General features: G+C 37.0%; 1 protein-coding gene and 1 long non-coding RNA gene across 3 annotated transcripts in view; one reads left to right on the top strand and one right to left on the bottom strand.

Annotated features, from left to right (window-relative positions):
* LOC310908484 overlaps positions 1 to 16,350 on the top strand; it is a 311,975-nt gene that overhangs the window by 214,409 nt on the left and 81,216 nt on the right. The window lies entirely within an intron of this gene.
* Positions 1 to 16,350, bottom strand: part of RFX4 (regulatory factor X4) — a gene marked incomplete at both ends in the record, with an annotated part of 91,590 nt that overhangs the window by 56,989 nt on the left and 18,251 nt on the right. Inside the window, 3 exons of one of the 2 annotated variants that reach the window (XM_083859101.1) lie at positions 2,296 to 2,419; positions 8,436 to 8,496; positions 15,331 to 15,417. In XM_083859101.1, the coding sequence (XP_083715227.1) occupies positions 2,296 to 2,419; positions 8,436 to 8,496; positions 15,331 to 15,417 (272 nt within the window). Of the gene's footprint in view, positions 1 to 2,295; positions 2,420 to 8,435; positions 8,497 to 15,330; positions 15,579 to 16,350 lie in introns of those variants that run through there. The other variant, XM_083859100.1, reaches the window with a different exon arrangement.

Here is a 16,350-nt window from a genome sequence, read left to right as displayed (position 1 = left end):
GCCTTAATATTTAACATTACCCACAGAGCTAAAGTTCAGAGATTAATTATAAATTCAGTGTGGTCTACTGAAAGGCAAACTGTCTAAAATTTCACAGAACAACTAGCTCCTTTCTGTGGAGGAGATGACAGCTGCAGGGCTCCTGATGTTTCCCAATGAAGACAAACATGTCCTGGATCTCTGTTGCAGCAGCTAAGTGTAGAACGCCTTAAATAGCACCTATTTCACTGCACTACTTCAACTGCCTCCAAGGCATTTATGCAACTCACCTTGCCAATATTGTAGTTAAGTCACATGATAACAAATGTTGGCTAAAACTTCATACATGTACGTGCCCCAAAGGAGGAGCTGACTGCAAGCTATTGAGAGAATGCGGTTGTGCCTTGCAGATCTTTATGCCTGTGCAGTACATTTAGTTAGCAATAACAGGCTGGAAAGAATCAGTGGAGTCTGCTCAGGTGCTGCAGATGGAGAAGCTGGTTTCATTTCAATATCTGCCCCCCTGCTGTCTCAAGTTCCTGAATATACCAGTGCAGAAGTGCCAGTTCCCAGATGAAGAAGTTGTGGCCACCCAAAGTACTAGTGTGAAACAGTACCATGATGATTGTGTTTGACTTCCTTCCTCTTCACAAAAAGGTAATAAATTTCATGCAACACTCCTTCAGAAATCTTTTGCAACAGAGAAGAAAACACATAGACCACAGCACATGAAAAACACATTGGAATGCCATGATTTTTGGATGGAAGTCGTAGTACCTGTCTCTTGACCTGCTAGGTCAAGAGACTCCTACCAATGAACTGGTCTGTGTATGAGAGGCAGGAAAGAAGAGGGATGAAGTATCGAACAGTATAAGAAAACAGTATAAGAAAACAGTATAAGAAAGCATACTGATAAATTGAATAATTCTGGAATATTTACACCTTACAATTAGCAGAAGCTTTTAGTAAGAGCAGAAGTAGCATTGTGTAAATTTGAGCCATGTTCCAAGTGTGTGAGCCTGCATGAAATCTGATTCTTATTTTCATTGTCCATAAATTACATGTTGCTGTTATACTTATCACTTGGTAGCAATAATATGTATAATGAACAACTTCATTCACAATTCTGTAGTGTATTTAAACAGAAACCTTACACTACTGAGTTATGCAGGTCTTCAAGACACAACAAACATAGTAATGTTCCAACAGGATAGACTTTATTTTCCTTGCCAAACTTCCTGCCTAAAGATGCACTACAGAAAATGTCACCTCATTAAATACATCCATCACCTACTCTTTACACAGCCACTTACCTAGAAACATTTTTCCTTCTTTAATTACATGGAACTTCTATAGAACAAATGTTACAAACACTAGAAGAGGACACCTTGCTTCAGATGGGCTTCAGATTCATGCTTGCAAGCATTTCAAAAACAGCGGCAAACTCTACACTTTGTTTTTTTCGCAGTTTACAGGTTTTAAAGGCCTGTGACACATTCCATGGTAAAATGTCAGTTTTAAATATCATTCTATTTTTCACTGAGACGAAAATATTGCCTGAACAGCAAATCCAAAATACAAATTCTATGTAACCTCCTAGCCAGCTATTAACATCTGCTACTAGTGCAGAGCTTTACTGCTCACACCCAGACGATGCACAGCTATGCTAAGAGTGCATCTCCACTATGAATCTGGAGTAACCAGAGTGGCACTTACTGGAGCAGGATTGGAAAAGGAGGCATGAGAAATCACAGTGAAAAGATGACTTGGATAGCTTGGCAGCCTGTACCTGCAGTGCACACAAAAGCAGTTTTCTGGACTTTCACACCTGGAGGCATTGTACTCCTCCGTGTGGATTTGCCACATCATTTGATACCATGAATTCAGGAATCTCCATATCGTGCTTACAAGAACAGCACAGACATGCCTCAGAATTCAATTTTACCCTTCTGTTTTTAAAAACTATACATTTGTTTAAGCAGTGCAGGTCATAATGCAGATGTGTTTACACTGATTTGTATTCAACTTCCAATTCAATTTCAATTGCCAATTTTTTCTACCATCAGCTGAAGTGACCATGTCACCATCAGCTAGGCTGGGGACTGATGTACTCTGGAGCCTAGTCATGGTTAGAAATTATTTCAACCATCAAAATACTTATCCTTAATCTTAGCCTTTGTCCAATAACTTGAATACACAAGAGATTTCATTCCTACACCTCTGTCTCTAACAGTAAAAGACTTAATTATTTTCATTAATACAAATTCACCTGAACCAGGTGACATTTTAAGGTATCATACTGCAGCTTAGACTTACCTTCCCAAAGCTGGCAGCATTAACAGGTTGTGTGTCATTTTTCTCACAGAAGTCCAAGTAGTGCATGTAGAGAGCACTTCGAGGAATGCAAACACCTTCTGCAATCTCATAGTTCTCCTCCAGCCTTAAAAATCAAATATCAAACAGAGAGAACTGCAAGTATGTTGGATGTCCTGTACAGTAAACAGTACAAAAAGCTTCACCTTTTAAGACCATACATTCTGACTTCCTCTTGTCTACTAAATTTTGTATGCTTTGTTCCTAAGTGCTCCTTCCAGTTAATTCCCATAATACTTACTTGCTTCATTTGGTTCACACTTGCTATCAGAACCATAGGCTGTGAGTTCCCAGCAATCTGTTATACCCTAATAGCAACCTGCAGTAAACAAATATATGTAGAACTATGAAACAAGAAATATTCACTGAGGGGAAGCATTCTCTCCTTTACAGAACACATCACCTTTGGTTTATAACACTCTTTTCACATCTGTCCAGCTGCAAAATTGCTTACCTTGAGGAAGCAGGTGTGGCAACAACAAATAATTTTCTAATACTCAAAAGTATCCACAAAATCTTATTGTGCAATATTTTCTTGCTATTGTTTATGGGCAAAGTGAAAAAACAAACCACAACATGAATACAATGCTGAAAAAAACACAGGGAAATAATATCCTCCTATACCTTTTAGAAATATACAACTATAAAATTTTTAATTGTATGTCAAATACATGACCGGGCATATGCTTCATCTTTAAAGTTTGAAACTGGTCTCATTATAAATCTGTAGATTAGAAGAAACATTCCTTTGTAATAATTTTTTATGATTGCTGACCCAAAGATGGTCAAGAGATATTTACATACTTACACTTAACATTACACTTAACATTAAACCATAATTAATCTTGCCATTTATGGTGTCAGTCATAGGCATCTACAGTCACATGTGTACTTGTCTGTCTTGCTGGATAAGGGACGAAGTTAGGTGTAGCTTCCTCTTAATTGTATTAAAAAATAAATATGTACTCTCAAAAAACTCCAGTTTACATCAAAAATCCCCTGCCATTTGATAGTTGTAGAACATGTTCAAATATCTTGTTTCTCTCCTTCATTGCCTTTTTCAGGACTTACCTATCTTCAATTTCAGTTATCATGATCATTTGTGACTGCAAACTATTTTAATAAGATATCCAGCTAGATGAATGGAATTGGTTTGTATGGGCAACATCTATTCTTCCCTGGTTTCTAAAGAAATATCATAATGGCATCTTTCCTCAATTTCATAGCGCTGTAACAAAACGTCCTTTCAAAACCTGGAGAGTTCGTTTGTATACTATAGTTGCTAATTGGAATGTCAGCTTCTGTGACCAAGACAGGACAGAAAGAAAAGCAGTTAATTATTTCTCTTCATATCTGATGAATTTTTCTCTTTTTCTCCTCTCTTTCACAGAGAGTCATTAGTCTGACACTGAACAATGCCCCATTATACCTGAACTTTTTTTAATGATCAAAAACCCATCTTGCTCCATTTCTTTTATTTTCCTGTCTTTTATTTAACAACTTTATGATATTTTAAATCCAGGTTCATTCTACAGTATTGTAGAAAAATAATGAACGCAATCTCCTACCTAGCAAATGATTACCAGTTATAAAATATACATATATATATAAACATTTTATATAGTGTTGTAATAAAGCCATGTGAAATCCTGTAGCTCACAGTAAGATCTTTTGTACCACTACAGTATAGGAATAAAGCCCCTAATACTTCCACAGGAATTTTATCTGTCCCTATTACTGCTTCCCTCCTTATATAATCTAGAATTTATATAGTTCTAGATTAAATGAGATTATTCCGTATCAGATTCATGTCTGTAGTGTTGTTACACATTTATTTTTATATCTCAAGACCACAGAACAACTGTGATGTTAATCACTGTTAATCACATAGAAGATTCTATAATAGATAAATTTTGATGGAGTATAACAACATATAAGGAAGTATGAATCTGGGGAGAATCCATTACCTAGCTATGCTTTACCCTGCTCTTTTAAAAGACTTTTTATAAATGTTGCATAAAATAGAATAGTTTTGTTGACTTTAGCTTCACAATACTGTTATTATTCAGAGTACCTACATTGTCAGCCAGCAAACTGCATGGGATTAGGTTGTCTCTACTTCAAATAATTGTGTGTTTGGGGAAGTAAATACATGCACCCACCCACCCACCCCAAAATGAAGTAAAATAAAGTTTCACACTTACACCTTGGTCAATCAGTTCACCACTGAAATAAACATGAACATTTTAGAGCCAAGATATAGCTTTACAGATGATAATGAGCACAGGAACTTGGGAAAAGCAATACCAGGTATTGCTATATTCATGCCTTAACAGTTACATTCAAGCTTGTGTAGTTTCCCACATTACAATGTATTTGGCAGTTTCCTCAATTATGATATATTTGGCAGTAATGCTACATTTACCAGGCCTTTCACTTTATTTTGTATCATCAAGGAAACAAAACAAAAGAATCATTCCTGTTTGCAGGAAAAGGCTATTCAGCCAGGCTGATAGTCATCCAGACACGATTCTTGGCTTTTTCAGCTATTCTTCATCCTCCACATTTAAAATGTTCGATACATTTCACCTTTAGAGAGGCACAAACATTAAGGATATCTCCCCATGGGGTTGATAAAATTTGCTCTTTACAGCAAGATTCCAGACAAGGAATAACTAATAAAGCTGATGGCAACATGAGCCCTGTGACAAAATGTACATATTTCTCTTATGTCTTTGCTATGCTTTCCCTGCTCCTTTCTTCCTCTTCTTTTTCTTTCCATCTGACATTTCCTCTGTTTCTGTTTTTTGAGACTCTGTTGCCTTCGCTAGCGCTAAATGGTAGTGCATCTAACAATAAAAACATGACCAGTTTTAACTTGGCAGACACCAGATGCTGCAGACAACTGCGAGGTTTCCATTTGCCAGAACAGGGGCAGTTCGGTATTGTATCCTGAAAACTGGTCAATGATTTACCCCATCAATTCCGCCTCTTGAATCTGGAAGACAGTACACAAGCTTGCCCAAGGAACACTCAGATACATTTTTTAGTCTTCCCTGAGTGTGGAAATACTTGGTGTGAGGCCTGATGCTCTGCTTTTGGCTGGGAAAAGGTTATTTTTTTCCTAGTGGCTGGTACTGTGCTGTGTTTTGGGTTTAGTATGAGAATCATGTTGATAACATTTTCAGGTGTTGCTAAGTTGTGCTTACCCCAAGTAAAGAACTTTCCGGTCTCCCATGTCATGCCAGAGACGAGCTGCACAAGAAGCTGGGGGTGCCCATAACCAGGCCAGCTGACGCAAACAGACCAAAAGAATATCCCATACCACAGGATATCATACCCAGTAAATAATGTGGGGGAAGTTGGCTGTGAGATGCCGATCACTGCTCAGGGATGGGCTGTGCCTTGGTCAGCAGTGGTGAGCAACTGCATTGCGCATCCCTTGTTCTTTCCTGGGTTTTATTACTCCATTTCCTTTTAATTAACACTACCACTATTATTATCTTATTTTACTTTAATAATTCATCTATTCTTATCGCAGCCTATGGATTTTACCTTTTTCTGACTCTCCTCCCCATCCCAATGAGAGCAGGGAAGGGGAAGGAATGAGCAGCTGTGTGGTACTTACTTGTTGGCTGAGGTTTAACCACCGCACCTGAGCAAGCAAAATTGTCTAACATATAAAGCCATGTCCAACATGTAAAGAACTTCCTCCAGGAAGTTCTCTGTGCAGCAATTCTCTACAGCGCTGATCACAGCAGTTTACCAACCCATGCATTGCTGGATGCTACTGCAGTATAAATAATCCAACACTAATGTCTAACTTTCCAGAACACTGGAAACTGCACATCTTCACTCAAAATAAGCTTGCTACTTTAGCAGTTTGACCCTAACTTTTGAGCTTCTCATTTTATTTAGTATATCAATTTCATCAGGAAATACCAATTCAAAGCTGCAGCACGTATGTTGAAAAGCATTTGGAAACTACCAAAAAACTGTTCTGTAGGTATGACTACAAAGCTGGGAAACTGTTTACCTACATGCCTGTTAATAAATTCATCCAATTGTGTAATTCAGTTTGACATCAGCTGAAGAGTTTAAACATGAAACTTTGCTTTCTATTAACTCATGGAACTTGGGTGGAAGATGAATGGAGGAAATTGCAAATGCTTTGAGAGGACTCAAAGGGGAGAATATTTGACCTACCCCAACATGTAAGAAACATAATACAACAGACAGCTAGTAAGCCAGTACACTTGCAATAGAGAAGGGAAGAAGTTGGAAGCAGCCTTTTCAGAACCAAAATTCTAGGATTCTACTGCAAACACTTCTGAATGAGCATTAGTGTGCACGCTACATTCCAGCAGGGCTCAATATCCCAGGAATTTAGGGATTTACTAACCTTTATGACTGATGAAGCTTGAAAGTATTTGGCAAAAAAAGACTGTTTACTGTATTTGCATGTTTTCTGTTGGGATCAGTATCGCTGGATGTTCTAATTAATTCTGACTTCTTGGCTACGACATTATTTCATCCCATGGAAAAGGCTCTTAACTGACTTCACTGCAAAATAAACACTGCTCTGAATCTGGGACTGGTAAGACCTACTTGCTATTTTATTTTAGCTAGATAGTTCTTTATTATTCTGTTTGAACTGTGTTGAAGCTGTGGGAATGAATCATGAAAAATAATAAAATACACTATGACGTTTCATTATTATTATAATAATTTTTCCTGACTGTAGTTACTTCCTTTCTTAAGTGTCCGTTAAAGAAAAGTCATTCACTTTTCTTGAACTTCTGAAAAATAGGACTTTTGTGATATAAATAGGTACAAAGAAACAATAGCTCCGAACTAAATCCCTTTATTTATATTTGCCCATCTCATTATTTGCACTGAAAGTGTCTGTAAGTTTCTGAATACTGGCAGCAACCTGTTCAAAAGCAGCTCTTTTTTTGGTCTAAAAACCTCATCAACCAACTTTAAAAAACAAATATAGAAGAAATAATCCAAATCATCTTTATGCATATTTCACAGAATCATGTAATTCCACAGGCAGAAAAAATGGAGTAAAATACACTGAATGAATTATTCTTTGCTGTTTTTTTCAGCGAAATCTCCCAAGAGACTGACAGAGGCAGAGAAAGAAGTTTGTTAACATTTTGCTTTAAAAAATTCACATTTTTTACCAATAATCTCATCTTTTCATCCAGAAAGTACAAGAAGTACTTCAAGTACCTATGGATAAGGTAAAGGCCTTTCTTTAAAAAGGCTTAAAACAAGGTAAAGACTATGGGATTTCAGGTAATCGTGCTCAGAGGCTTTGCTGTAACAGCTATGTTCTGCCAGATACATGGAAACTCTTGAAAGATATTTAATCACTTACAATATTAAGAAATCTAAAGAAGAATTAAAAACCTTAACTGAGGCAAAAGTTGACAAAAGTCTAAGAGATTACCTATATCAAAGGATGCCAGAATTAGAGGTACATTAGAGAACATGCAGACTAAAATATTGCTGCAAATCAGAGGAAACAGCATTTTTTTTAATAGCACTGTAGACTAACCCTCAAACTATCCTGTCTCTCTTCCTAATTACCCTTCCTTTGTTTTCTCCTCACTAACTTAGCAATGGGATTTTGATAAATTAATCAAACCTCAAACTCTTTCCTTCTGTCTTCTACATTAAGTTACAGAGATCTCATGTCAGTAAAACAGTTGGTAAGGGTGGGCTTCATCAGACACTGAAACAAATGTGAGTCTTGGAAAAAAAAATCTCAGTACTAGTTTTCTTTTTGTAATAAATGTAACAATGATGACAAACCACAAATAATCAGCTGTCAAGGTGGCAAATAAATATGCTAAGTAGATTTTCTAAACTGTATCAAAAGTTTCCTGTTCAAACAAATCCTGTGAGACATTTGTTGAGAGATGCTGTACAGGTTATGAATGGGCACATTAAACACTTACAGTGAAAGTATCTTTAGAACTCTAAGGTGGCCAAGAGCTCTATTCCTTCATCTGGAACACACATAAGAAAAAACACTAATAGATTTTCGTGATTTTTTTTAAAAGGCATCTTACCATTGCAATGTAGCTGGAGTTGAATGCGGTTTTGATGCTCTATTATTTTCTTTTTCCTCATCTGTTAAGAAACAAACAAAAAAAGCTATGTAATTTCATCAGGAATTTCTCATGAAATTAATGAACTGTTTTTTAAAAATAAATAATTTTTGAATTGTAAGATTTTAAAAAAACCTAATTTAAATAATTTTTAAAAAATTAAAGGTGCTCAAGTGCCAAAGTTTTCACAAAATTTTGGCTAATTTTGGAAATGTTGCTAAATATGGAAATATGATCCCTAAACTACCATCTGTAGATACTGCTTAAGGCAGTAAACCCTGCAAATACCACTGATAGCAGGAGTGGAATGGTGCCTAGGATTATTGACACTGAAATGGATAAATTAATATGAAAAAAAAAGCAACTCTTAGATCTCTACCAGCATGCCAGAACATGTAAACAGTTTCACTTGCTAAAAGGGAACTGTTAACTTCCACAAGTTATATTTATATTAGATAAGGCTTTTAAAATCATGGGGTACACCCATTGTTTGATCCTAACATAAACTAAGTATTAGATGTTTGTAAATTTACAGAGATAATTCTGAATTAGAAGAAGTCTGTATTCTGTATTATACTTTATTCCTTTTCAAGTGATTTCTCTGGTAATTTCCCCCATTAACTGTTTCCAAGGCAACTCTGATTTGCTGACTTTGCAAAAATTTGGATAAAAGATGAATAAAGAAAAAGGTAAATAGAACAAAACTTTAAATATTGGATTCTTCCTAGTTTGCATTTATTCTTTTGAAACAATTTAGAAATACGTATAGAATAATTCCAACTAAATCGTGTTTTGTTAAACATATGAAACATTCCTGGGTGAAAGCTGAGTGGAGCACGGTCACCAGCTCCAGAAAGGTATTCTTTGGGAAACAGTGTTGTATCCAACACATTTTGAGATTTTAACAGCTTTGTCCCCGATGAAAGCAATCAGCATAGATGGCTTTGATGCCTAAACAATGAGGTAAACCTGTACAGCACTCTGCAAGTCGCATTGCTCCATGTAATTAACTTTTCGAAGTTATTTAAGCGAGCCTTTAGAATGCTGGATCTTACGGGAGCCCGGCTTTCTCCTCTGAACATTAGACCCTCTTGGGAGGCCTTCTGTGCTGTCCCTGGAACCCACGCACACAAATATAAAACAAATAACGCGCCCCAGCTTGGAAGGCTCTGCGTGCAGCCCTTGTCCCCAGGATTTCTTGCCTTGCCCACGGAAGCTGTGCCAACCGAACCTCTTTTATCCCGCGGCCGCTCCCCTGAGCGCCAGGAAATCCCATTCCGCAGCTCCCTGGGGACCCCCAGCGCAGCCCCCCTCCTGCATCTGCATGACAATGGGCCCCTAATTATTGGGCGCACACTCCCTCCCTGCCTTTCAGGGCCCGCTTTTATTCAGCGCACAGGACCAACATACACATCTCAAATCACTTTTAAATTGTGGGTTTCACTTGTTTTTCCTAAACAGGCGGTCGGCGTGCAGCACACGCGGCCTGAATGCCGAGCGGCCGCGGCTGCCGCCCCGCACGCCCAAGGACCTGTCACGGGATGGCTTCCACCTGTGCTAACGTGGCTGAATTCCCCTCTGGATGCGTGGCAGACATCAAACATCAAGTCAATATCGAAGTTACACAATATCTCTACACCCTTTCCATTCCCCCCCGCAGCTGTTTTTTACTTGCATCAAGAGTGAGCTCCTGTGAGCCGGTGCTTTACCTAACCTGCCCTCAGACATGCTCCACGCCAGCCATACTCAGTTCCTCCCTCGTAAGGAATTGTTTTAACAACACAAACTGACAATTAGGTCATAAACTGTAATTTATGTCTCTTTCCTGAGATATGTTTGCTTCCTGGGGATCCTTCTTCAAGATTCCTCAGCATCCTCCCATAACTGCCTCTTAAAACCAAGGAGAATGATGGACTTCAACTGTAACTCAGAAAATTTCCTTAAGCATTAATTTCTATTGAGCAACTGGATTTTCAACAAAGCTAAATTTTTCAGAGTTAGTGCTTGTCACCCCAAAATCAATTCTCTGTACAAGAAAATAGTGCAACTTTACTCTCTGCCAATCAGCTGCCAGGCAAACTTTCACTTTTTCTATTAAAAAGATGGAAAGGACTGGAGATGGTACAGGAATAGATGGGACCTAGAAATACAAACTTTCAGTATTATGTATACAAGGTCTTAATTCTATCTTGTCTAGTTTAACAATATAAACTCATCAGATAATTCACTAGCATAAAATATTAAATATCCCTTTATATTTATATATATATTTTTATATATATATTTATACTTTATATTTTAGCTGGCAGCAGGGAACCTAATGCTGTCCATATCAAGCAGAGAATGTTTAACTTTTGACTCAGGTCTGGTACCAGATCACTTTGTCTAGAATGAAAGAGGGAAGGGAAAAAAGCACTTTTTACTTTTTGGCCTGTCATTTTACCAATTCACATCAAAACAACATTGTAGATTAAAATAAAGTGATACCTTTTAAAATTCAATACTTTTAAAATCCAGCCTATTTTGTAGGAAAAGGAAATAAAGCCACTGAAAAGAAATCTTGCTTTGAGGCACTGTCAAAAAAGAGACACGACAATTCTACTGTGCCAAATCCAAAACGGCTGGAAGTTATAAGGAAAAATCTTGTTCCTAATTCACAGTTGCAGGTGTTCCCACACAGCACCTCAGGGAGAAACCTATCTAATGTGCTCACTCCACTGCTGGTAGGAGGACTATCAGCATTCCAAGGAAAGATGTCTTCAAGGTACCTCATTAGGTGGAAAACCTGGTACTCATCCTAAACTGAATGCAGATAATAGCTTAGACAATTGCAAGTAAAACTCTCAGGCACAGAAGGTGCCTTCAAACATGATAAAACCAGGAATTAACAATGTTCTAGAAAAAACAGCATTTGTGGCTCCCAGAGATATCAGAGAATCCTTTTGTCCCAAACACCATGGAAGTTTCTTTGCTACCTGCTCCATCTTACTTCCAAAATTTTGTTTCAAAGCCACTCAAGAAGAGTCCTGTTTGTATCTTGTGCATGTTTGTATTTTTGTGGCTTTCCCAGAGCTTTCAGTGGGATCCTCTAACTTTCGCCGTCTGATTCTAGGTACAGCTCAAGGGATTTCTTACTTCTTGGTGCAAGACACAGAGACAACAGGAGCTATGCTCAGCAGCTTTGAGTCTGCTGCCTTAAACACAGTGAATTGGAAGAATCCAAAGCAAAGACACACCTTTTTTGGAAAGTGTTGGTGTTAGTCTGTTTCTCATAACTAAAATGGAGCTAAGTTCTTCTTTCCACTGTGGAGGTAATTGGAGAGCCCTGTATGTTCCAGTGCTGCCTGCACATTTCTCAAAACCACTAAGGAGCTGCTAACATGCTGTTAGTATCTTTATATAGATAAAAGCCATCCCTTAATTTAAGGTAGCTTCACATTTTTCAGAAGAATATCCTCTTCCTCTGTACCCCCTGCAGGCCAGATTCTGACTGTTCTCAGAAACGATTTGGCCTTAGCCAAACTTAAATTATAATACAAAGCTATCTTGTATCTTACTTACATGTAGCCATAAATGAGATTCAGACTCATTAGCATGTATTCCATCCTTTTAGAACAGTGGAATTTTTAAAAAATCCTCTGAGAAACATGGGGGCATAATTCTCACTGAGTAGGTATGATTTAAAAAAAAAAAAGAATTTTCTCCAAGGAAAGTTTCAGTGAAAACAAGTAGCTCTTTTTAAAACATTTTTTAATGGAAGAATAAGATGTTAAGTTCAAACAAAAAACAAAGCTGCTGGATAAGTCCATTACAGCCAGTATGAACATGGATTTTGAACACCACTTTTGAAGCGCAAAAAGTAGTCTGAATACTTTCTCTTATCTCATAAGAAGTCTACACAATCACATTTCCAAATAAGCAAAAAAAAAAAAAAAATAAAAAAAAAAAAAAAAAAAAAAAAAAAAATTGGACAAACAACCCTTCCACTTTATCAAGAAACATCAGGATTCCTTCCCCAGGAACTGAAGTTGAAACTTTCATAAATCTTTATTTGTGTTCTTCCAGACCTCTATTTTAATTTGGATAATCTGGTTTAATGCACAGTACACAGAAAATGTTATGGAGTTGTTGTGTTTTTTTAATTATTGGCTACAAGGGTGCAACATTCCCTTTTCCTGTGAATCTTTCAACTAATGCGGAACGTGGAAGTGTCAGCAGGAAAAACATTTTAAAACCTGGAAAGTGAAATAATATTTAGTGATAAGTTTTATCTTAGAATGTAAAAGTTGTGGTTTGGAAGAGGTCATAAAATAAGGGTAAGAAGCAACCCAGGAAGCACAGAGATGATGTGAATCCATGGCTACGAGTCATCGCTTCCTTTCCCAGTGTAATGCAGGTTCAAGAGGCCTGGGGATAGGCTGGATAAAAAGGAAGATTGCAAAGGACCTCTGTGGCCTCAAGTAGGGTTCTGTAGCATACTTCAGCTGTAGAAAAAGAGACCAGCAAAACTACTATTCCTGTCCTAAAACCTTATGAACTCTAGAATCGTCCAGGAAAAAAAAAGTCACAAGAGCAAGCATTATGCCCAGTAAGAACATTATCGGTTCACAGCACAAGCTCTCATATTCTCCAGTAGAGTCAAGGCCAAAAAAAAGCCCACCCCCAACTGAAAACCAAACCTACATTTTCTCTGGTCATTCAGCCAACAGCTATCTCATATATGTAGAGACAAAAAACTAGTCAAGAGAATGGTGGATTAAGCTTTTCTTGGTTGCAGATGAAAATTGGACCTACACTGACAACAGCAATTTGACCACCATTCTGAAGAATTCAAATAGGGTTACATGGGTTTTCTCAAAACATTTTGCCTCCTGCTTTGTAAATTTATGACAGAGGCTGGACAAAGAATGGCACAGTGGTCTGGAAATTTCTTTGCTGGTGTTTGGGAAGTGTTAGAAAAATGTTATAAAGAACTTGAGGTTCTAGAAAGGAGCATGGAGGACAATGATTTCTACAATGAAACTTCTAGTTTGTTCTGGATTTCACAGATTATTGCTGCGGCTTATTTTGCTTTCCTTCTTCTTCCTCTTCACCTTCTCCCCTCCCTCACCTGCCCCTCAAAACAAGGATGACTTTTCAGGTGGATTAAATCTCTTATCTGCACTGCAGAAATGCTGGTAATCTGAAAAGGAAGCATCTGGAAGAACTGGCTATTAAGAAGGAAGCTAGATAAAATCAGCTCTGCCTCTCATTTGAGTTTCCATTATATGCTGTGACAATGTCTTCTGCACACGAATAGTGGAACAAATTTTTTTATGTATTTGTTTTATCTGTTCTAAATTCACTCCCTTCTATTATCATTGCTTGTCCCTTAACCCCAGAACCAGAAAACAGAATGAGCCACCATCTCATCTTCTCAGTGCCACTGTCTGAAACACCTGCTCTTATTAACCATACAGGTCCTTGTTTTACTAGCCCCAGCTATGTGGAAGTTTCTCATGCTCATATTTAAAGCACATTTAACAATCCTGAATTCTGACCCTATTAAGAGTCTGAAAACACATGTCATTAATTGCAGATTTCTTCCATCACTTTCTCAGTAGCATCAGAGTGAAATGAACTTTGTATATCCCACAGGTTCTCATGAAATTCAAAATAACAAGCTGATGTTTATATTTTCACTACAATCCACTACATTTTTTTAAAAGATAAATTAATTTATATTCCTTAATTTTTGCAAAACAGAAAACCCCAAACCTCACCCAGTTTTGTTGTCTATCTTTAAAGATTCTTGTACACTGTTCTTAGCTTGGGAGTCATGAATAAATACCATTTTTCTATTAATATCTTCCTTCTCCTTCAGAAATATTCCCTCAAAAGATAACCCTAGACAAATGAGAGTAAGACCCCAATACAGCAAATTTCATGATCCATTACAACATTGTGCTACAAGGCACGCAATTTTACCATGACGTCAAAACAAGTCATTCTCTTAAAATGCAAAAAAATATAAAAGGGAATTGTAGCAATGAAGTTATTTAAAATATACTATCTAAACACACATTTATGAAATGTAAATTACTAGTTACTGAATTAAAGAATTCAATCTGCATTAATGTCTGGTAATGTGAATATATGAAGTCCTGGGAGGAAAAGTAGCATGAAGAGCATTTTTCTTTGGGCAAATTAAGCAGAACAGAAATGGCATAAACAGGGAAAACTAAATGGTAAGCTAGAAATTGTATTGCAATTTTAAAAATAAACAATTTGGTTATTTTAAACTACTTTGAAGTAATTTTGATTTCCTGCTATTGTTAAAAATCAAGATCTAAAATTACTATCACCAGAAAAGGAAAAAAAATCGCTATTTTAAAATCAGATTAATAACTGTTTTCTCTCTGACTAAAAAAGCAGTATCATGTTTTATTAAGTGATTTTTTTAATCTCATGATGGTTTAATTCTTAATGGAAAGATTTTTTATTTATGTTTTGATATAGTAGTATTGGAAAACAGTACATTTTTTCCTGTATTTTGACCACATGGTGTTTGCCAGTGAAAAGCAAAACAGGTGGTTTTTCTTCTAAGCTGATAACAGCCCATTTAAATGGTCATCCAACCTTTATTCAGTGACACACAAATTCTTCTGATTGTTTTAACCAGTAAACAGTATTACTTCCTTTTAAAAAACGCAAATACTCCAGAAAAAAATTAATAAAACTATTGAGTATATCAAGTGAATTGACTCTTTAAAATACACAGTACTAAAAATTTAATTGAGCTATAGCAACTTATACAGCAGGAAATGAGCATTTGGACATGTTCATTTTCACTTTAAATGAATGACAAGTTACTTACTTTCATCATTAGAAACGTTCCCCAGAGAGGTGTGACTGGAATAACGTTTGTTTTCACTTTCATTGAGACATCGTTCAATCCAGCTCTCTAAAAAAAAAAAAAACCAAGCTCTTTTGTTTGTTTGTCCTTGCATAAAAATATAAACTTGCAACAGATAAATCTAAACAAAGTCCCAGCAATCAACAGATTGATCTTTAACATTTCTATAAAAATATGCTTGGTCTGAGGATATTTAGCAAGAAAATCCTTTCTTGCTTTCAAACTTAACTGTTGCTTTCTAGTTTCATTTGTGGGTTTTGGTGGGGTTTTTTTGCTTTTAAACTACAGAGGCTGAAGCACTTCTGTGTACAAAATAAAGCTCCTCAGGATATTCTGTGCCTCATCACATGATACATTAAAACATAAAAATCAAGTGAAACATGGAAATGGCACTAGTTTCCAAGTCTTGGTCTGGCAAAGGTTTATATCCTTGAAGTATTCCTGCTGGTTTTGGAAGAAATCTTAATGGGTATAAAATCCATCATTCAGATGAATTTTGGTTAAATCAAGGATAAAACAGTGCTGTGAAGCCCAGTCCTACAATCTCATTCACAGTGGTGGAGTCCCAGGCACTACTGAGATTTTTCCTCACTAGTATGAGTCCAACATAGCAAGTCAGCGGCCACTGAGCTGCTCAAACCTTTGTCACTCCACAGTGCAAATCCAACCACTCCTGTTCCTCCCTGTTTTTCAATTCATTTCCATCAGTCAGATGAGTTACCTACAGCATTACATTGATTTGAGTCCCCTGTCCTTCCTGGAAGCTATAACTTACATCCCCTGATGACTTTAGAGGATGCACCAGGCTCAGCAGAAGACTGTTACAGGTCTTCAGGGCAAAAAGTTACACCTTCTTACGTGTTTCCTTGGACAAAGTATGAAATATGAGTTCTTGAGTTTGCCTAAATCCCTGGGTATTGCTACAATAAACTGACCTCCTTCATAAGATTATTTTTCAAGGGCGTGAACATGAGCAGAAAT

This window comes from Zosterops lateralis (assembly GCF_965231275.1).
Source record: "Zosterops lateralis genome assembly, chromosome: 4".
Taxonomy (NCBI): Eukaryota; Metazoa; Chordata; class Aves; order Passeriformes; family Zosteropidae; genus Zosterops; species Zosterops lateralis.
The sequence above is the reverse complement of the archived record's forward strand: the minus strand, read 5'-3'. Positions and strand labels throughout refer to the sequence as shown.